The sequence below is a fragment of the Grampus griseus genome, assembly GCF_964374135.1.
Source record: "Grampus griseus genome assembly, chromosome: 2".
Taxonomy (NCBI): domain Eukaryota; kingdom Metazoa; phylum Chordata; class Mammalia; order Artiodactyla; family Delphinidae; genus Grampus; species Grampus griseus.
In genome coordinates this window covers 34,647,073-34,669,995 of record NC_139018.1, presented here as the reverse complement: position 1 = coordinate 34,669,995, position 22,923 = coordinate 34,647,073, and the positions used below count along the sequence as shown (strand labels likewise).

General features: G+C 38.6%; 2 protein-coding genes across 3 annotated transcripts in view; both read left to right on the top strand.

Annotated features, from left to right (window-relative positions):
• GARIN2 (golgi associated RAB2 interactor family member 2) overlaps positions 1–13,208 on the top strand; it is a gene marked incomplete at both ends in the record, with an annotated part of 38,123 nt that extends 24,915 nt beyond the window's left edge. The window contains one exon of the mRNA XM_082649361.1: positions 13,007–13,208. Coding sequence (XP_082505487.1) covers positions 13,007–13,208 — 202 coding nt within the window. The remainder of the gene's footprint in view (positions 1–13,006) is intronic.
• Positions 13,209–13,440: 232 nt separating this feature from the next.
• PALS1 (protein associated with LIN7 1, MAGUK p55 family member) overlaps positions 13,441–22,923 on the top strand; it is a 104,484-nt gene continuing 95,001 nt past the window's right edge. For both annotated transcript variants that reach the window (XM_082647467.1, XM_082647466.1), the window contains exon 1: positions 13,441–13,558. The gene's annotated coding sequence lies outside the window, so the exon portion shown is untranslated. The remainder of the gene's footprint in view (positions 13,559–22,923) is intronic.

The window sequence follows — 22,923 nt, the reverse complement described above, 5'->3', positions numbered from 1 at the left end:
TGTCATATCCTAAGGAAAGGTCCACATGGCAAGAAACTAAGGCCCCTAGCTAACAGCTATGTGAAGAAAATTCCTGCAAGCACTTCCTCCCGTCCTAGTCATGCCTTCAGATGACTGCAGACCCAGCTGACATCTTAACTGTAACCTTAGGAGAGACCTTGAGCCAGAGCCACCCAGCTGAACTAAGCTCCCGGTCTCCTAACCCTCAGAAACAGATTATATTTGCATGTAATTTTGCATCACAAAATCTCAGCCTTAATTCTACTATTAGAAGAGCTTGTCTTTCTGGGTATATTTTATATGAGAACTTCTAGATGTTTTGTGAAATATGTTAACATGTTTTGGACACCCTTTGAAAGAGCTCAATTTTCTCATTAAAGCTAATAATTCAAATGTAAGAGAAAAAATAACATAGCATAAAGCAAAGGTAACTATTAATCTTCTAATGCTTTACAAGGGGTCAGCTCTTTTCACTACTAAACATAATTTGCTAAAAGATAGTTTTCAAGGAATAATTGTTAAACTGTGATTCTGAATAATGTCTTTGACTTCTAGGTTACCAGATGAGAAGAAACAGGAAACTCTCAGAGTTTCTGCATACTTTCAAGAGCCTTTAAACATGTGGTTGATGTAATAGATGTTTACAAATTATATTTTTTTAAGTTAGAAAATAAAAACCCAACAGTTAGTTCATACATTTAACCATGATCCTAGGTATATTCATTTCCTATTCTAGACTTCAAAGAAAAAAAGTGAGTGCATTTTTATTCTTGTTGCCAAACTGTTCGCAGCTCTTCTGTGCCCTGAACCGAGATCACAAGGCTTGGGGTACACCTGTTTGCTACTCCACCCTCTAGCATTTGATTCAAGTGTTATCCAGGTGCTGTGAGGCCTGAAAGCTTTCAGTCTAAGTACTTGGTTAGTCAGGCCCTGGCACCAGCTTCACACTATTTACTTTCACTTGATTTAAAACAGTTTATGTTCTCAAATATGGTTTGGAAAATTCTTCTAAAAAATACTCCGGAAAAAGGGGGGAAAAGACACCTTATTTTTTCTCAGTGGCCCTAAAGTGTCCACTGTGGTACTCCAGATCTCTCATTCAACCCAACACATTTTTTAAAACTTAGTTGAGGGCAAATACGTATTCTGTTTCTCTTGGAGTCTTTCACATATCAAAGTTAGGACCTGTCCATGAGAAAGAAGTTTGTAAAGTCCCAGATATATGTTTCCACTGAGTTTTTGCAAATTCCTGGTTAGGACTATCTCCTCTATGTGATCTGTAATTTCCATCAGAAACTCCCTTCCCCTACCCTGTCTCATGGCAGGGGTATGTACGCTCTGAACTGACACGTCCATTAAAGGTCACACACATAATAAGCCCTTATAATCTGTCGGATGTTAGAAACAAGATATCTAAGCTTGTCAGAGACTTGTGTAAGTTCAGAAGTAAAAGTTAAGTGCAACGAATTAGTTATATCTATTACTACTTTTGAAGGAGATTTTTGCTTTCTAATTCTCAACTTTATCAGATAGATGAGGATTTATTTTATAGCAAATGGAATGACCCATGAAGCACAGGAAGGAGGTCGTGAAGAATAAATAGTTTTCTCTTCCTTTTTTTATTTGTTATACTGTCTCCCTCCCTCAACACAGAGTACTACCTAAGAGCAAAAACAATAATCTTTAGGCAGAATTTATTTCTAAGGCTAGTCATAGGCCAAACATTTGACAAAGCTGAAGTTTTTCTTTGACCCTTTCATCATCATCCTTATTCCACATACTCAGATCTATTTCACTCGTTCATTCATCAAATATTTATTGAGTACTAGTTAGAACTATCTCCTAACTATGTTAGGAACTATTTTAGATACTGGGGAATCTAAAAATAAGTAGTGGTGAATAAAATAGACAAAGTCCTTGCCATTACATTCTAGTTTGGGGAGACAGATAACAAATATGCAATATGTCACATGGTGAATAAATACAATGAAAAATAAAGTTGGGTAGAAGGGATAAGGAGTGCTGGGGCGTGAGAGATATTCTAGATTTTATCTATAATAAGACAGGTCTCACTGATAAGATAACGTTTGAAATGAGACCTAAAGGAAGTGAGGGAGAGTAAGCATATGGAGCTTGGATGTTTCAGGCATAAGAAATAGCAAATGCAAAGGCTCTGAGGCAGAAGCTGTTGGAATATGTGAGGAGCAGCAAAGATGCCAGTGTGGCTGGTATGAAACGAGAAGGAAAAGTGTAGTAAGAGTTGAGGTCAGGGAGATCAGGCCAGGCTATAGGTGACTAAGCAGAGCAGTGACTTGATCTCACTTTTATTTTAGCAGGTTCACTGTGGCTGTAGTATCGAGAAGAGAAAATATGGGTGGGAAGAGCATATCTCAGTAATCTAGGCAAAAGATGATGATGTCTTGGAGTACAGTGGTAGCAGTGGGGTTGGTGAGAAGTGGTTAGAGTCTGGGGACTTCCCTGGTGGTGCAGTGGTTAAGAATCCGCCTGTCAATGCAGGGGACATGTGTTCGAGCCCTGGTCCGGGAAGATCCCACATGCCTCGGAGCAACAAAGCCCGTGTGCTACACTACTGAGCCTGCGCTCTAGAGCCTGTGCTCTAGAGCCTGTGAGCCACAACTACTGAGCCCACGTGCCACAACTACTGAAGCCCATGGGCCTAGAGCCCATGCTCTGCAACAAGAGAAGCCACCACAATGAGAAGCCCGTGCACCACAATGAAGAGTAGCCCCCGCTCACTGCAATTAGAGAAAGCCTGTGCACAGCAACGAAGCCCAACACAGCCAAAATAAATTAATTAATTTTTAAAAAATGTGGTTAGAGTCTGGAAACATTTGGAAGGTAGAAATAAAAGGATTTCCTGATGGATCAGAAGTTCAATGGTAAAGAAAGCCTGAACAACTGGAATAGTGGCATTACCATATACTGAAATGAAGAAAACTGGATGAAAATGAAAGTTTGACGTGTTAAATTTGTAGTGCTCATTAGAAATTCAAATGGAGATTTTGAGCCAACAGTTGAATAGGTGATTCTGGAGTTTAGGGCAGAAGTTCAGGCTAGAGATAAACTTAGAGTTTATGGTGTAAAGATGGAATTTAAAGCCACTGAGACTAGACAAAATCATGTAGGAAATGAGTGATAAAGAACATGATAATATGAATAAGGACAAGTAGTTTTTTTTCCTTGTAGATCTCTCTTAGTGCCTCTAAGAGTCCTGTGTTAGACAGGGTGCTTCAGAGAAACAGAACCAGGAGGGTGTGTGTGTGTGTGTGTGTGTGTGTGTGTATGTGAGAGAGAGAGAGAGAGAGATTTATTTTAAACCTTGGCTCATGAGCCTGGGGGTCTGGTGAGTCCAGAGACACAGGGTGGGTGGGCAGGTGGGCAGGCTGGAGACTGAGGGAAGGGCTGATGTTACAGACAGGGTCCAAAGGCAGTCTGGACAACAGCATGGCTGGGCTGGACTTTCTTCACTGTGAGATTTAGGAAAATCTGGCAGAGTAGAGATGGCGGAGTAGAAGAATGTGTGCTCACTCCCTCTTGTGAGAGCACCCGCATCACAAATAACTGCTGAACAATCATTGACAGGAAGGCACTGGGACTCACCAAAAAAAGATAGCCCACATCCAAAGACAAAGGAGAAGCCACAATCAGACAGTAGGAGGGGCGCAATCACAATATAATCAAATCCCATAATTGCTGGGTGGGTGACTCACAAACTGGAGAACACTTATACCACAGAAGTCCACCCATGGGAGTGAAGGTTCTGAACCCACATCAGGCTTCCCAACCTGGGGATTGACAATGGGAGGAGGCATTCCTAGAGAATCAGACTTAGAAGGCTAGTGGAATTTGATTGCAGGACTTTGAAAGGAACGGGGGAAACAGACACTCCACTCTTCGAGGGCACACACAAAGTAGTGTGCACATGAGGACCCAGGGGAAGGTGCAGTGACCCCATGGCAGACTGAACCAGACCTACCTGCTAGTATTGGAGAGTCTCCTGCAGAGGTGGGGAGTGACTGTGGCTCAGCATGGGGTCAAGGACACTGGCAGCAGAAGTTCTGGGAAGTACTACTTGGCGTGAGCCCTCCGAGAGTCCACCATTAGCCTGACCAAAGAGCCAGGTAGGCTTCAGTGCTGGGTCACATCAGGCCAAATAATCAACAGGGAGGGAATGAGCTCCACCCAACAGCAGACAAGCGGATTAAAGTTTTACTGAGCTCTGCACACCAGAGCAACACTCAGCTCTACCCACCATCAGTCCCTCCCATCAGGAAGCTTGCACAAGCCTCTTAGATAGCCTCATCCAGCAGAGGGCAGACAGCAGAAGCAAGAAGAACTACAATCCTGCAGCCTGTGGAACAAAAACCACATTTACAGAAAGAGACAAAATGAAAAGGCAGAGGACTATGTACCAGATGAAGGAATAAGATAAAACCCCAGAAAAACAACTAAATCAAGTGGAGATAGGAAACCTTCCAAAAAAGAATTCAGAATAATGATAGTGAAGATGATCCAGGACCTCAGAAAAAGAATGGAGGTAAAGAAAGGGAAGATGCAAGAAACGTTTAACAAAGACTGAGTAGAATTAAAGAACAAACACCTAGAAGAATTAAAGGACAAACAAACAGAGATGAACAATACAATAACTGAAATGAAAAATACACTAAAAGGAATCAATAACAGAATAACTGAGGCAAAAGGACGGATAAATGAACTGGAAGACAGAATGGTGGAATTCACTGCCATGTAACAGAATAAAGAAAAAGGAATAAAAGGAAAGAAGACAGCCTAAGAGACCTCTGGGACAACATTAAATGAAACAACATTCACATTATAGAGGTCCCAGAAGGAGAAGAGAGAGAGAAAGGACCTGAGAAAATATTGGAAGAGGTTATAGTCGAAAACTTCCCTAGCACGGGAAAAGAAATAGCCATCCAAGTCCAGGAAGCACAAAGAGTCCCAAGCAGGATAAATCCAAGGAGAAACGTGCCAAGACACATAGTAATTAAACTGACAAAAATTAAAAACAAAGAAAAATTATTGAAAGCAACAGGGGAAAAATGAAAAAATAACATACAAGGGAACTCCCATAAGGTTAACAGCTGATTTCTAACCAGAAACTCTACAAGCCAGAAGGGAGTGGCACGATACATTTAAAGTGATGAAAGGGAAGAACCTACAACCAAGATTACTCTACCCGGCAAGGATCTCATTCAGATTCAATGGAGAAATCAAAAGCTTTACAGACAAGCAAAAGCCAAGAGAATTCAGCACCACCAAACCAGATCAACAACAAATGCTAAAGGAACTTCTCTAAGCAGGAAACACAAGAGAAGAAAAAGACCCACAAAAACAAACCCATAACAATTAAGAAAATGGTAATAGAAACATATATATCGATAATTACCTTAAATGTGAATGGATTAAATGCTCCAACTAAAAGACGCAGGCTCCCTAAATGGATACAAAAACAAGAGCCGTGTATATGCTGTCTACAAGAGACCCACTTCAGACCTACGGACACATACAGACTGAAAGTGAGAGGATGGAAAATGATATTCCATGCATATGGAAATCAAAGGAAAGAGGAGTAGCAATACTCATATCGATAAAATAGACTTTGAAATAAAGAATGTTACAAGAGACAAGGAAGGACACTACATAATGATCAAGGGATCAATCCAAGAAGAAGATATAACAATTATAAATATAAATGCACACTACATAGGAGCACTTCAATACATAAGGCAACTGCTAACAGCTATAAAAGAGGAAATCGACAGTAACACAATAATAGTGGGGGACTTTAACACTTTACTTACACCAATGGACAGATCATCCAGACAGAAAATTAATAAAGAAACACAAGCTTTAAATGACACAATAGACCAGATATAGTTCATGGATATTTATAGGACATTGCATCCAAAACCAGCAGATTACACTTTCTTCTCAAGTGCACACAGAATATTCTCCTAGATAGATCAAATCAAGCCTTGGTAACTTTAAGAAAATTGAAATCACATCAAGCATCTTTTCTGACTACAACGCTATGAGATTAGAAATCAATCAAGGGAAAAAAACCTGTAAAAAACACAAAAACATGGAGGCTAAACAATACGTTACTAAATAACCAAGAGATCACTGAAGAAATGAAAGTGGAAATCAAAAAATACCTAGAGACAAATGACAATGAAAACACGATGATCCAAAACCTATGGGATGCAGCAGAAGCAGTACTAAGAGGGAAGTTTATAGCGATAGAATCCTACCTCAAGAAACAAGAAAAATCTAAAACAATCTAACCTTACACCTGCAGGAACTAGAGAAAGAAGAACAAACAAAATCCTAAGTTAGTAGAAGGAAATCATAAAGATCAGAGCAGAAATAAATGAAATAGAAACAAAACAATAGCAAAGATCAATAAAACTAAAAGCTGGTTCTTTGAGAAGATAAACAAAATTGATAAATCTTTGGCCAGACTCATCAAGAAAAAGAGGGAGAGGACTCAAATCAATAAAATTAGAAATGAAAAAGGAGAAGTTACAACATACACCACAGTAATACAAAGGACCATAACAGACTACTACTCTATGCCAATAAAATGGACAACCTGAAAGAAATGGACAAATTCTTAGAAAACAACTCTATGCCAATAAAATGGACAACCTGAAAGAAAAGGACAAATTCATAGAAAGGTATAACCTTCCAAGACTGAACCAAGAAGAATTAGAAAATATGAACAGACCAATCACAAGTAATGAAATTGAAACTGTGATTAAAAATCTTCTAACAAACAAAAGTCCAGGGCCAGATGGCTTCACAGGTGAATTCTATCAAACATTTAGAGAAGAGCTAACACTCATCCTTTTCAAACTCTTCCAAAATACAGCAGAGGAAGGAATACTTCCAAACTCATTCTACAAGGCCACCATCACCCTGATACCAAAACCAAATAAAGATACTATAAAAAGAGAAAATTACAGACCAATATCACTGATGAATATAGATGCAGAAATCCTCAACAAAATACTAGCAAACAGAATCCAACAACACATTAAAAGGATCATACACCACGATCAAGTGGGATTTATCCCAGGGATGCAAGGATTCTTCAATATATGCAAATCAATCAATGTGATACACCACATCAACGAATTGAAGAATAAAAACCATATGATCATCTCAATAGATGCAGAAAAAGCTTTTGACAAAATTCAGCACCCATTTATGATAGAAACTCTCCAGAAAGTGGGCATAGAGGGAACCTACCCCAACATAATAAAGGCCATATATGACAAACCCACAACGAACATCATTCCCAATGGTGAAAAACTGAAAACATTTCCTCTAAGATCAGGAACAAGGATGTCCACTCTCGCTACTATCATTCAACACAGTTTTGGAAGTCCTAGCCACAGCAATCAGAGAAGAAAAGGAAATAAAAGGAATACATATTGGAAAAGAAGAGGTAAAACTGTCAGTCTTTGCAGATGACATGATACTACACATACCAAATCCTAAAGATGCCACCAGAAAACTACTAGAGCTAATCAATGAATTTGGTAAAGTTGCAGGATACAAAATTAATGCACAGAAATCTCTTGCATTCCTATACACTAACAACAAAACTTTAGAAAGAGAAATTAAGGAAACAATCCCATTCACCATTGCAAGAAAAAGAATAAAATACCTAGGAATAAACCTACCTAAGGAGGTAAAAGACCTGTACTCAGAAAACTATAAGACACTGATGAAAGAAATCAAAGATGACACAAACAGATGGAGAGATATACCATGTTCTTGGATTGGAAGAATCAATATTGTGAAAATGACTATACTACCCAAAGCAATCTACAGATTCAATGCAATCCCTATCAAAAAATCAGTGGCATTTTTTACAAAACTAGAACAAAAAAATCTTAAAATTTGTATGGATACACAAAAGACCCCGAATAGCCAAAGCAGTCTTGAGGGGAAAAAATGGAGCTGGAGGAATCAGACTCTCTGACTTCAGACTATACTACAAAGCTACAGTAATCAAGACAATATGGTACTGGTGCAAAAACAGAAATATAGATCAATGGAACAGGATAGAAAGCCCAGAGATAAACTCATGCACCTATTGTCAACTAATCTATGACAAAGGAGGCAAGGATACACAATGGAGAAAAGACAGTGTCTTCAATAAGTGGTGCTGGGAAAACTGGACAGCTACAGGTAAAAGAATGAAATTAGAACACTCCCTAACACCATACACAAAAATAAGCTCAAAATGGATTAGAAACCTAAATGTAAGACCAGACAGTGTAAAACTCTTAGAGGAAAACATAGGCAGAACACTATTTGACATAAATCACAGCAAGATCTTTTTTGATCCATCTCCTAGAGTAATGGGAATAAAAGCAAAAATAAACAAATGGGACCTAATGAAACTTAAAAGCTTTTGCACAGCAAAGGAAACCATAAACAAAACGAAAAGACAACCCTCAGAATAGGAGAAAATATTTGCAAACCAATCAATAGACAAAGGATTAATCTCCAAAATATATAAACAGCTCATGCAGCTCGGTATTAAAAACACAAACAACCCAATCCAAAAATGGGCAGAAGAGCTAAATAGACATTTCTCCAAAGAAGACATACAGATGGCCAAGAAGCACATGAAAAGCTGCTCAACATCACTAATTATTAGAGAAATGCAAATCAAAACTACAATGACGTATCACCTCACACCAGTTAGAATGGGCATCATCAGAAAATCTACTAACAACAAATGTTGGAGAGGGTGTGGAGAAAAGGTACACTCTTGCACTGTTGGTGGGAATGTAAGTTGATACAGCCACTATGGAGAACAGTATGGAGGTTCCTTACAAAACTAAAAATAGAGTTACCATATGACCCAAGAATCCCACTACTGGGCATATATCCAGAGAAAACCATAATTCAAAAAGACACATGCACCCCAATGTTCATTGCAGCACTATTTACAATAGCCAGGTCATGGATGCAACCTAAATGCCCATCGACAGATGAATGGTTAAAGCAGTTGTGATATATATATATATATACAATGGAATATTACTCAGCCATAAAAATGAATGAAATTTGGTCATTTTTAGAGACATGGATGGATCTAGAGACTGTCCTAAAGAGTGAAGTCAGTCAGAAAGAGAAAAACAAATATCGTATATTAATGCATATGTGTGGAACCTAGATAAATGGTACAGATGAACCAGTTTGCAAGGCAGAAATAGAGACAGAGATATAGAGAACAAACGTATGGACACCAAGGGGGGAATGTGACGGGGATACTGGTGGTTGTGGGATGAATTGGGAGATTGGAATTGACATATATACACTAATATGTATAAAATAGGTAACTAATAAGAACTTGTTGTATAAAAAATAAATTAACTTAAGAAAAAATTTAACAAAACTAAGCCAAATGATTAAATATATCATTATAATAAATGATTTTGGTGACTGAATGAAAAAAAAAAGAATAAGGACAAGTAGTTAATGCATACAGTGTCGGGCACTGTTCTAAGCACTTTACGTATACATTTCATTTAGTCCCTATAACCACTGGAGGTAGCTAATTTTATTATTCTCAATTTATAGATGAGGAAATTGAGTCTTAGAGAAATTAAGTAACTTTCTTCTGATTAAACAGCTAGTAAATGTTAGGGCTGTTTGTTCAAACCCAGGCAGACAGAGAAGTAAAATATTCCATGTGAGAGCCCTGGGACACCCCAACTTTTAGCATTCAGGGGGATATAAAAAAGAACCAGCGAAGGAGACTGAACAGGAGGATGCAGTGGGTAGGACAAGAAGCTAGAGTGGTACTTCGGGAGCCCAGAGGATAAAATGGAGAAAATGCTCAACAGTGTCAAACGCTGCTGGCAGGTCAAGGAAGATGAGGACTGAGCATTGCCCTTTGCATTTAGGAAAGTTGCTCTTGAGAAAGGCTGTTTTGACTCAGTGGTGGAGTTAAATCTCAATCAGAGTGAGTGCAAGAGAGGCTAGAAGAGGCATTAGAGTTCAGCTCTTTGGAGTTCAGCACAGGTACCACTCCAGACTCAGTCTCAGACAGGTATTCACATATGGATATGAATCAAAGTGACAGGTGAGATTAACACACTAACAAAATAGAGATTTGATTGGAGCTTGGTGAGGAAAAAGATGTGGGTCACTTTATAGCCCTTTTTCAAGGAGAACAAATTTGATTTCCTTTCTCTTGGCATTCAGTCTTGGACTTCCCTTCATTAGAAAAATTTCCAAGCTCCAAATTTGCCTACTACCTCTCTCCAAAATAAAAATTTTCCTGGGTCATGTTTTATTTATATATACATCTTCAGCGTAGCAAAGGACCAGCTAAGAAGGGTACAAATAAAAGTGTGATAAATGACTAATATCCTATATATTGAATATCCTACCCTGAAGTTATTGTAGACTACTTGCTGTTCCCATATGAGCCCATGTTGTCTCTGTGGACTGTACTCAGTCATTCAAATTGATTAAAAATTTTATATCTATCTTTCTAAAGCCATGTGTAAGATCTCGGTTTTCCTGTTACTGTGGGTATTTTCATTGTAGTTTACTCTCTGTCTCTCTCTCTACCCCCCTGTCGTTAGAAGTTAGTAAAGTTTCTCTTAGTATAAGACTACCTTTCTCTAAGTCCATAGAGCACCTTATTTTCATTTACCATATTTTCCCTTGTATCTTACCTATATGAACTTGCCTTACTTTTCCCTTTCCTCACCTTTTTATAGTCCAGGACAGGAGCTCTCACATGTTTTGATTCCCTATAGCCCAGTTCTAAGCACATAGGAAGTACTCAGTATACATTTTTTAAATTAATGAGTGAATATTTAGTAAAGTCAATTGAGTTGAATGCTACTGACCTATACTGAATGATACTGATGCTAACTGCAGACAGTGGGACCTCCCATTCCACATGGCAACAACTGCATAGTGTTCTTAGCTTAGGGACATAATATTTTTAGGTAGGTTTATGAAAGGTTAAGAAGTACTATAAAATATCAAAATAATAATAACTAAACCCAATTAAATTAGAAAAGTTCATGGTTTGTTGGTTTGCTTTCTGGTTTTTTTTTTGCATTGATAAAAATTTTAGATATTTGTTTAATAATTAATGTACCTACTAATTTGTTGTTTCATAACTTCTCATATCTGAATCAGTGAGTATTCTTCTTTTAATTTACATTATTTCTGATCATCTGGTTCATACAATTATAAGGTGATTAGGCTATTAATTCAGTTACGAAAACTCAGATTTCACTAGTACACAGAGGTGATAAGACCAAAGGGATATAATAGCCTTAGTTAAGAATTTCACATATAACCGTTAATGAATCTTGAAAACTGAGATTTCAGACCTGCTGAAAATATCTGAAATGCAATATTAATATATTTCCCCCAAGCCTTTAATGAAATAAACAGCACAACATTTTATTACATCAACATGTAATAGAAGCTGTTGTCAGATGATAGACTGAACAGATGCCAAGATGAGGAAGGAGGAAGGGTATTTACTATGGTTACTCTGCACCATTCACTTGATTTTACAGTTTGACTTTCATTATTCATCCAAAGTACTTAGTTATAAATTTGCCAGGGTGATTCAGTGGGTAAAGTGCCTTCTGACAGGAGGGTTTAAACCACAGATTGCCCATTTCATTCTATTTTGGGATGAATATTATAGTTTCTTAACTCCCTATGCTATCCATGTTAGATTACACAAGCAGAGGCTTCCAGAATCTTAAAACTAGAAAAAAGAAAAAGTAGTTAACTTGTTAATTTACACATGAGAAAATTTAGGCCCAGGAAACTTGTCACGCACCCATATCACAGAACTAGTTAATTTCAAAGCTGAAACTCAAATCCAATCACCTTGCCTCCAGTTTCTATACCTTCCATTCTTCCAGCTATCCTTCATTTTTTGCACACGAGACCAGTAATTTGAGTGATTTGGGGATTCCGGGAATGGCTCTATTTACCAGAGAATAAACTTTTTATTTGCCATAGGTTCTACCCTTTTTTAAGATGAAAATACCTTTAGAAAGTAAAGATAATAATTAACATTTGTATAGCATTTCACAAAGGAATTTCCACATATTTTGAGGTCAGTAGCTGCTATCTCAGAGAGTTGTCAGCATTTTATTAGGATGGGGCTCTGTGACAGGAGTCCAAGCAGCTGGGGAAGCAAGGCTAGGTAGCTGGAGGGTTCATTTGGGTGGGGTCTTTTGCAAAACTGCTTGAGGCCAGGCAATTGGAAGGGATGGGTAGAGAGACTACTTTATAAGGAGGCCGTTTCTTTGAACAGCTAGATCCGTGGTTCTCAAATGGAAGTGAGTTTATCCCCCAGAAGATCTTTGGCAACGTTTAGAGGCATTTTTGAGGGTCACAAATGGGGGTAGTGGTGCTGCTGGTATCTAGTGGGTAACAGAGCAGGGGTGCTGCTACACATCCTAAATTGCACAGGACAGTCCCCAAAGAAAGAATTATTTGGTCCAAATGCCAATAGCGCTGAGGTTGAGAAACCCCGAGCTAAAGGGGAACAAAATTCATTGAGGAACCAAAGGAAATTTCTTGAATTATTACTTATTTTATGCATTTAAGAACTTAGAAAATGAACTAGGTCTCTCTTCACACACACGCAAACCTTTTTTTTTTTTTTTTTCCTTTTTGGATATGGCTGTTTCTAGGGAATCCTGAAGACTGTTTATCTGGATTTCCTTGCGTTGGATGTGGGTTGAGCCAGGGACTTGAGTTTTGTGAAACAGCTGTGGCCCTTGGCACCTTCCTGTCTGGTTTTCAGAACTCGGTCCTACGTACTAGCTTTGTGGCGTCTTCTGTGGTAGCAGAGAATTCTTTTGTGGGACACTACACACATCCAGGTGTTCAGGTATGTCGTGGTTCTTTTTTACACAAATGTTATATTGTGTGATATGTTTCACAGGACACGAGAAGTCGCCTCAAGAGGAATCAGATTTTCTTCAGGAGCTGACAAACATTCAGGGAGAGAAGAAAGGTCTGCAAGAGCGTTAACCCGCCCATTGCGTCTTAGGGAAACCTCACGTCCTCCCAACCTGGCCCGCAGACTCAAGCCGAAAGCTGTTCCCCAGCGACTGAGCGCGAAGAACTTCGCTTCTTCCACTTGAGGCGCACGAGTGCGTGTGCGATCCGGCCCCCGGAGCTGCGGAGCGGACCAATGAGCGGGCCCTTTCTCCGCGCCGGCTCGGGATTGGGCGAACCGCGCCAGGCTCTCTGCCTAACAGCGCCGGGAGCGCGTGCGCGGTCTCGAGGTGGAGTCGCTGGGGGCGGCGGGGGCGGCTGCGGCGACGGCGGCGACTGGCGGTGGGGCGGGGGCGGGGACTAAGGATTGTGAGGTGGGGAATCGCGAGTTTCTGGATTCTTTATCCGGTATTTTAAGTGCCGCGGGGGAACTGTCGTTTCTGCAGTGTTTGGGAGAGGCCAGGGCGGGAGAAGCGGCGGCCGCCGTGGCGCGGAGGTAAGAGGCGGACCGGCAGCGGCTCGGTGTGGAGGTCTTAATCAACAGGTCCCAGCGAGCGGCCGGGGGAGGGGCAGCCGGGCTCACCCCCTCCCCCACGCGCCGGGCTCGGGCGGGACCCCGGGCTGCTGCAGGCAGCCGGCGCCGGGTCGGCAGCGGAGGGCGTGAGCCCAACCTTTGTCCCTCGGAGGAACGCTGTCTGGCGGTGCCCGCTCCCTCTGGCTTGGTGAACGACTCACCTCGGCGGGGGCTCCTGCCCGGCCGGCCCGAGGTGCAGGGAGGCGCCTTCTCTCTGCGCCCGCGCTCCCGAGTTCGCGACTCTCCTGACTCCCTCCAGGCAGGGTCCGGGAGATCGGCGGGGCGAAGAACACTTTTCTTTAGAAGACGAAATGTAGTTGGAGTTTCTCTGCCCGACTCAGCTGCTGGTATTCGGCTGCTCGCTGCATTCTTTAAACAAATAAACAACTTGCTTCCTCGTAACCATTTCAAGAAGAGCCTAATCTTCTTCATGGTTTCTGATAATTTACTCTAAGTTTGCAAGGTGAGCTTTGAAGCCTGTAAATTGTTTTAAGCTACTTTTAATGAGAGGCTTTAAACAATCTTTGGTGCAAATTATGTAACTTCCTAATGATAATAACTCACCTCTGTTTAGTTGATTGACATACGGTAAGGTGTTCGAATTTAGGTTTCGGTCGAAAGGTTTTTCTTGGCATTTGGCGCTGAAATTAAAATCTGATAGCCAGAAGGTTTCTCGTAGTACATAGTGTGTGTTTTGTCTCCATACTCGTTTAGGATTGTGAGAATTTAGATTTGGAAAGCCTGTAGCACAAGAATTTTGAAAGTTTGATTTTAATGACAAGGTGAAAGGAGTTAATATTTCTGTTTTTTTCAGTGTATATGTTAATGATAGTATTCTAATTATGCCTTTGGATTATACCGGAAATTAATAACATAATAAATTCTGCAATAGGAACAAATGGCATGTTGGTTATTAGTGTCTTTGAAGTATTAGTACTGGGATAATGAAATTGTTAAATATGCTTTTTGGATTATGAACTACTGATTTTTTACTAGATTCCTGTGGACTTGGCATATTACAATTTTTTTTTTTTTAAATTGCTGCGTTGGGTCTTCGTTGCCGAAAGCAGGCTTTCTTTAGTTGCAGCGAGCGGGGGCTACTCTTCGTTGCGGTGTGCGGGCTTCTCATTGCGGTGGCTTCTCATGTTGAGGAGCACGGGCTCTAGGCGTGCAGGCTTCAGTGGTTGTGGCTTGCGGGCTCAGTGGTTGTGGCTTGCGGGCTCAGTAGTTGTGGCACGCGGGCTCTAGAGCGCAGGCTCAGTAGTTGTGGCGCACGGGCTTACTTAGTTTCTCTGCTCATGTGGGATCTTCCCGGACCAGGGCTGGAACCCATGTCCCCTGCATTGGCAGGCGGATTCTTAACCGCTGTGCCACTAGGAAGTCCCTGTAAGTTTTAAAAGGCTGTCTATACTATTGTAGCAGGTGAAAGCTATTAAATTATAATGTAGGAACTCTGTAGGTGAAACAGGCAAAAAATACGGAAAGCAATTTGTCATTTTATCTTTGTTAAAACAAAATCAAGTAAATCTTACCATGTACTTCAATGACTTTTGGCCAGACTGATCTGAACTTGACAAGGTGGACTCATTAATATTAACTTGTTTAGAATGTTAAAATGCAAAAGGATATGAAGGTTACCCAAGTCAGTAGGGTGAGTTTAGGAGTTTGTATGGTCTTTCTAAATTATTATTATATGATTAAAAAGCTCATCACAGACATGCCAAGAAAGTTGGTCCATTTTTTTGTATCAGTGTTCTTGTTGAGTTGGAAATAATCTTAGTCTTTGTATAGTCTAACCTCTTCATTTTCCAGGAAAAGGAAGGTGAGGTTTATAGACAGACTAGTTAGTGGCAGAGTTGGAGCTAAGTGCTAATATGCTTGCCTTCAGATTCCAAGTACAGTGTTCTTTTGACTATATACTGTTGTTAAATAAACAAACCAATAAGTTACCCTTCTTTGATTTTTTTTTCCATCTTGCATTTTCTTTCCTTTTCTTTTTTAAATAACCACTAACCACAATTAATTCATTCCCTGACTGAAGGGTTGTTTTCAGTTTTTCAATATTTCAAACAATGTTTAATGAACATCCCTGTGCATATCCCCTTAAGCACATTTGTGAAGTTTTCCCTAGAATGAATTGCTGGACCATAGGTTGATGTGCATTTTCAACTTTACTAGCTGCAGCCAAATTATCCTCTAAAGTTGTAACAATTTACATACCTGCCAACAGTATATGAGTCATTCTTGTCCAAACTTGGAATTGTCAGATTGGCATTGTCAGATTTTTAAATTTGTGCCAATCTGATGGGTGACAAATGGTATAATTATTTTCCTTCTTTCACAGCGGTTTTAACTTTATTTTTAATTTACGTGAAGTGAAATTAACTCTTTTTGTTGTACAGTTGTCTTGACAAATGCATAGAGCTGTGCAACTACCAAAGTCAAGATACACAACAGTTCCAGCACCTGCAATTTCCTTGAGCTGCTCTTTTGTAGTCAGCTCTTCCCCCACCCTTAACCCCTGGCATCTGATGTTGTCTTTCCCTGTAGTTTGTCTTTTCTAGAATATCAGGTAATGGAATCATACAGTGTTTATTTAGCCTTTTGAGTCTGGCTTCTTTCATTTAGCGTAATACATCTGAGTGGCCGTCCATGTTGTTGGGTGTATCAGCAGTTCCTTCTGTTGTATTGCTGAATGTAGTATTCCATTGTATGGATGTATCACAATTTATCCATCCACCAGTTGAAAGACATTTGAGTTTTTTGTTTGTTTGTTTGGACTATGAATAAAGCTGCTATAAATCTTTGCCAACAGGTTTTTACGTGAACATAAGCCTTCATTTCTCTTGGATAAGCACCTTCAAGTGAAATTTCTGGGAAGTGTATGTTTATTTAAAGAAAAAACTGTGGTGGGCTGAATAATGGCCCACAAAGATGTTCTAATCCCTAGAACCTGTGAATAAATTAGGTTACATGGCAAAGGTGAATGAAAGTTGCAGATGGAATTAATCAACTGACTTTAAAATAGGGAGTTTATCCTGGGATTATCCAGATGCTGTGCTGGTGTATCCTGACGATCCTTAAAGGGGAAAGAGAAGATAGAGTCAGAAAGATGTAACAATGAAAGCAGGGACAGAAATGCAGAGTTCTTAGCTTTGAGGTTGGAGAATTTGGGGCACAAGCTAAGGAATGTGGTGGTCTCTAAAAGCAGGAAAAGGCCAGGAAATGGATTAACCTTTAGAACTCCCAGAAAAGACTGTAGCTCTGCCAGCAACTTGATTTTAGCCCAGAGAGCCCTGTGTCAGATATTTAACCTACAGAACCTGAGAATAATAAATTTATGTTGTTTTAAGCCACTAAATGTGTGGTAATTTGTTAAAGCAGCATAGGAAACTATACACTGTAAAACTGGTTTTCCAAAGAGGCTGAATTGTAGTCCCACTGGCAGTGTATGAGTGTTCCAGTTACTTTACATCCTCATCAACACTTGGTATGATCAACCTTTTTAATTTTAGTCACTCTAATAGGTATATAGCAGTATTTCATTGGGGTTTTTATTTGCATTTTTCTCATGAATAATGATGATGATCATCTCTTCTTTGCTTATTTGCCATCTGTATATCTTCTTTGGTGAAGTGTCCAAATTCCAAATCTTTTCCCATTTTTAAATTGAATTTTCTTCTTTTTATTTTTGGCTGCGTTGGGTCTTCGTTGTTGTGCGCAGGCTTTCCCTAGTTGTGGCGAGCAGGGACTACTCTTGGTTGTGATGTGTGGGCTTCTCATTGCGGTGGCTTCTCTTGTTGAGGAGCACGGGTTCTAGGCATGCGGACTCAGTATTTGTGGCTCTTGGACTCTAGAGCGTAGGCTCAGTAGTTGTGGCCCACAGGCTTTGTTGCTCCGTGGCATGTGGGATCTTCCTGGACCAGGCCTCAAACCCATGTCCCCTGCATTGGCAGGCGGATTCTTAACCACTGTGCCACCAGGGAAGTCCTGAGTTAATTTTTGTATAAAGAAAGGTTTAGGTTGAGTTTCGTTTATTCAGTTGTTCCATGACCATTTGTTGAAAAGACTATTCTTCTCCATTGAATTGCCTTTGTCTCTTGGTCAAAAACCATTTGACTACATTTGTGTGGGTCTATTTCTAGACTCCTGTGTTCCATTGATCTATTTTTTTGCCAATATCATAGTGTCTTGATTAATACAGCTTTAAAATTAAGGCTTGAAATCAGGTAATGTGAGTTCTCCAACTTGTTTTTCCTTCAAAACTGTTTTAGCTCTTTTAGTTCTTTTGCTTAAATTTTAGAATCAGCTTGTTGATATATCAAAAAAAATTCTGCTAGGATTTTGATTGAGACTGTATTAAATCTATAGATTAACTTGATAATTGACATCTTAACAAGGCAGTTTTCCAATCTATGAACATGGTATTTCTCTCCATTTGTTTAAGTCTTTGATTGCTTTCATGAATGTTTTGTAGTTTTCAACATGTAGATCCTGCAAATATTAGATGTATACCTAAGCATTTCAGTTTTTTAGTCCTATTGTAAATGATCATTTTTAAAAACTTGGGTTTCCAATTGATCATTGCTAGTATAATTGATTTTTGTATGTTGACTTTGTATCCTGCGTTTTTACTAAACTCATTTATAACTTTTAGGAGCTTTTTCCTGTATATTTCTTGGCATGGCATTTGTCTAAGGATATAGTCATGTCATCTATGAATAGAGTAATGTTTCTGGAGATAGTCATGTCATCTATGAATAGAGAAATGTTTCTTTCTAATATGTATGTCTTTTCTTTTTCTTGACTTTGCAGTCTAGGAGTTCCAGTGAGATATTGATTAGGAGTGTTGAAAGGGAACATCCTTGCCTTGTTCACAATCTTAAAGCATTCAGTCTTTCACCTTTAAAATATAATGTTAGATATAGGTCATTTTGTAGATTCTTTAAATCAGGTTAAGGAAGTTTTCTTCTGTTCTGAGGTTGCTGAGGGTTTGGGTTTTTTTTTTTTTAAATCATGAATGGATGTTGAATTTTGTCAGATGCTTTTCTGCATCTATTGAGGTGACCATTTGAATTTTTTTCTTTAATCTGTTAATATGGTGAATTACACTGATTAATTTTTAAATGTTGATGCAGCCTTGCATGTTTCTGGGAATAACTCCAGGGTTGTTACAAACTAAATCATTTTGGATTATTTTTCTTTGACATTAACATTTTTCTTAAAAATAAACAAGGAAACTGAACATAAGATTTTGTGAACCAAAGTGTTTATAAAGTCAGATAAATCAAGGTATTCATTAACAGTTGTGTAAATTTTACATGTTGGTAGGACTTAAGTTTTCTTGATCTGTCTATACTGGAGTTTATACACTGTACCACTGGAGGACGCTTCTTTAAAATTACTAAATGGAGAAAGGAAATATTATTTGTGACACTGTAATCAAGCATTCCTCATGCTGGCTTAATTTAGGCAAGTTGTTTAAATGTATTTGGATAGTAAGTATATTTTGAATGAAGATAAAATGATTTAATTAGGAGATTTTTTTTTACTTGGAATGAAAACAACCACAGGAAGAAAACAGGCTCCTTCCTCAACACCGGAAGGTCAATAATAGACCCTTGAGTGATCACATAAATGTTTGGCTTGGTCCAAGTATAATGAATTAAGTGAACGTATTAAAAAGTGTGAAGTGAAATATAAACTAAAGTACTTATAAGAAAAAGCCAGGCTCTGTTTTGCTATACTGAAGATATTCTTTCATGAAAAATGTGGGTACGTAGTAAAAAGATGCATGCTTCTTAAATATTCTTTAGTATGTTGAATTGTGAAATTTTTCCTCCATCAGTTCAGACTACAGAAGACAGTTTAATTATTAAGAATAAGGTTTCATGGGGAGTTCCCTGGTGGTCCAGCGGTTAGGACTCTGTGCTTCCACTGCCGGGGGCACAGGTTCGATCCCTGATCGGGGAACTGAAATCCCGCATGCTGTGCAGCGCGGCTAAAAAAAAAAAAAAAAGAAGAATAAGGTTTCAGTAACTTCATAGTCAAGCCGTTTAATTTTATCATTTTTATAAATTTGGGCTTATCATATGATTTAATCACTATAAAAATTCAAGCAATTTCTCCCACATAATTTTAAAGTTCCTTCTTAAGTTATTAGTTGTCTCAAAGACCCTAAACATCGAAGTTTTGAGGCCTCTGAGGTTCTTGGCAGTATTGATCCTTTAAGGCAAGGGTTGACAGATTTCTTTAAAGGGCAAGATAGTGAATATTTTAAGCTTTGCAGATCATATAATTTCTGTTGCAGGTCCTCAACTCTGCTGTTACAGTGCAAAGATGGCCAAACGAATGTGACTGTGTTCTAGTAGAACTTTGTTTGTTAAAATCAGGGTATGCCTTGATTTGGCCTGTGGGCTTAGTTTGCCTACTTTGGTTTTGGGCAAAAAGTTAGCAGGAGAAATGAAAATAATTATAGTAATGTAGCAGAAAGACCCTTAGGGTCAGCTGAGTTGGGAGGTTATTCCATGCTCTAATTCCCAGCCAAGCCCTTACTTTCCTTATCTTTAACATGTGGCCACCTCGGAAGATGATTTAAAAGGTTAAAAATAGGGTATGGAAGGCACTGAGCAAAATATTCTGACACATAGTAGATACTCAATAAATATTTGCTCCCACCACCCCACCATTTTATATTATTTTACAGTGTGTAGTATATCTAATTAGTTATTCCAAATATTAGAAATTATAGTTGTGTTTATAGCTAAATTGTCTTTTGAATTATGCTTTTTGGCCATGTAAGTTATAACTGTTTGGCTTCACAATAGTATCAGAAACTTCACATGAAAAAAATTGAGAATTTGTGTTGAAATATAATTTCATGTTTTGAAGATTTTACATTGTCACAAAAAGTGTTTGATAATGTCACTTAAAATGCATTACTTTGATTTGACCTAAGAAGTAGGTTTTCTGTATTTTGTGTGCTTCAGAAGTGCCTTTAAGACTGCATTCATTTAAGTTAATTGACTGCCTCCTGTGAGTGAACTGAACTAGGTGCTCTGCTAGGATTTGGTTGTACTTAAAAAGTACCCATATTTAGGTACTCATTTTTGTGTAATGTTTGGGACATAAGGGAAGCGTCAGAAAGTTGTTTTTCTTTCTTTCTGAATTACTGTCAGGATAAAGCTGGATTCGAGATTTTTAACTCCCCTCCAAAAAAAAATTTTGTGCTCCTTCACAGATCAGAGGCAGAGATGCCACATAGGTGGATGTTGAAATAATTTTGCGCCAGTAGTTGGTGGCAGGACTAGAGTTGGATCTCACATACCAGGTGCACAATCTTTCTAGTACTCTTTTCATTGCACCATTGCCTGGTTTGTTAGCTCTGTTATCACCTGCATCTGGACTCCCAGAAATCTAGTTTTCTTGTCCCACGTTCTCCATTTTCCCCCTAAAGCTTAAACAGAAGCTGTTGCAAAGTCTTATCAAATTTTACTAAGAAAACTTTATATTATTGTTTAAATACAGTTACAGCTTAGAATATAATTGTATTATACTTAATATGAAAGAAAAGTTTTCTGTTTTTAAGCAGATTTTAAAAATTCTGCTTTACATTGGTTATATTATCTGTATGATATTTATGTATAAGGAGTTGGTTTTCCTTTGTTCTACAAGTAATCATCGTTCACTTTTGCACACTTTTGTCTGCCTCAGATTTCCTAACTAGTTTATTCAGAAAATTATAGGTAAATACTGAATACTTACAATGTGAAGACTTTGGGCAGGATATAGAGAAGTATTAGATAAAGTCACTGCCCTCAGAGGTCTGGCTTTGAAATAAGTATGGACAGTCCCTTAGAGATTAGGTTGGATTAAGAGAATTTAATAGTTGTTTGAAACGGGCAGTCAGAGAATTGCTCAAATAATATGCAAATAAATTGTAGGATTGTACTTATAATGTTACAGAATTATAAGTTTATTTAAAAAAATAATATATCACAGTTTATTTAACTGTATTACTGTTGGTGAGTTGTTTCTAGCTTTTGGTTATTATGAGTAATGTTACCATGAATGTCCTTACACGTTTAGTCTATCAAGGTTAATATGTACATGTGTTTCTCTAGGGCTGTGCTCTCTAGTATGGTAGCCATTAGCCACATGACTATTTATTTATTTATCTTTGAATTTCATTTATATTTTTATACAGCAGGTTCTTATTAGTTATCTATTTTCTACATATTAGTGTATATATGTCAATCCCAATCATGACTATTTAAATTTAAATTAACTAAAATTAAAAATTCGGCTCTTCAGTTACACTAGCCACATTTCAAGTGCTTCATAACCATATGTGGCCAGTGGCTATGTTATTATTGCACAATGCAGATATAGAATATTTCCATTATTGCAGAAAGTTCTATTGACAGCACTGTTCAAAGTATATAATTAGGAGTGAAATTGCTGGATGATGGCATAGGGGAATGGTCAACTTACTAGATAATGCCATACTCTTTTAGCGTAAACTATTGAGTTTCTTCAAATTGCCTCACATTGAAAACTCTACTTTATAAATACTGGACATGTAAACTTAACTGTCTGTTAATCTTTTGTGAGTCTTATGGTCGTTTGGCCCTGTCCCCCAAAACACACACACTGTTGTGCATATCAGGGAATTCATGGAAATTAGATCATGAACCCCAGAGTTAAACCTCTGATCCAAGTGATTTGTCTTGAGAACTATACAAATAAGCTGCAGGTGTTTTTCAAAATAATGATTCACTTAAGAGTAATCAGTAGATACCTAAGAGTTTATGAAAGGAAATTTGATGGTTCTTTGTAGGCATCTAAAGGGATAGTGTTCCTTTTATATCTTATCCTTTTATACTTTACATCTTACCCTTTTATACTTAAATTTTATAGTGAGAGTAGTAGTGCATTTGGCTAAATTACAGTACTTTTTGCTTTCCCCTAACTCCTACCCAGAACTGTATCCCTTGCCCCATCTCTTAATGTGTCATGCAGTATGCTATATCCTTTGTATATAGTTGTTTTTTAAATAAATTTATTTTATTTATTTATTTTTGGCTGCATTGGGTCTTCATTGCTGCACGCGGGCTTTCTCTAGTTGTGGCGAGCAGGGGCTACTCTTCGTTGAGGTGTGTGGGCTTCTCATGGCAGTGGCTTCTCTTGTTGTGGAGCAAGGGCTCTAGGCGCGCAGGCTTCAGTAGTTGTGGTGCATGGTCTTAGTTGCTCCGTGGCACGTGGGATCTTCCTGGACCAGGGCTCGA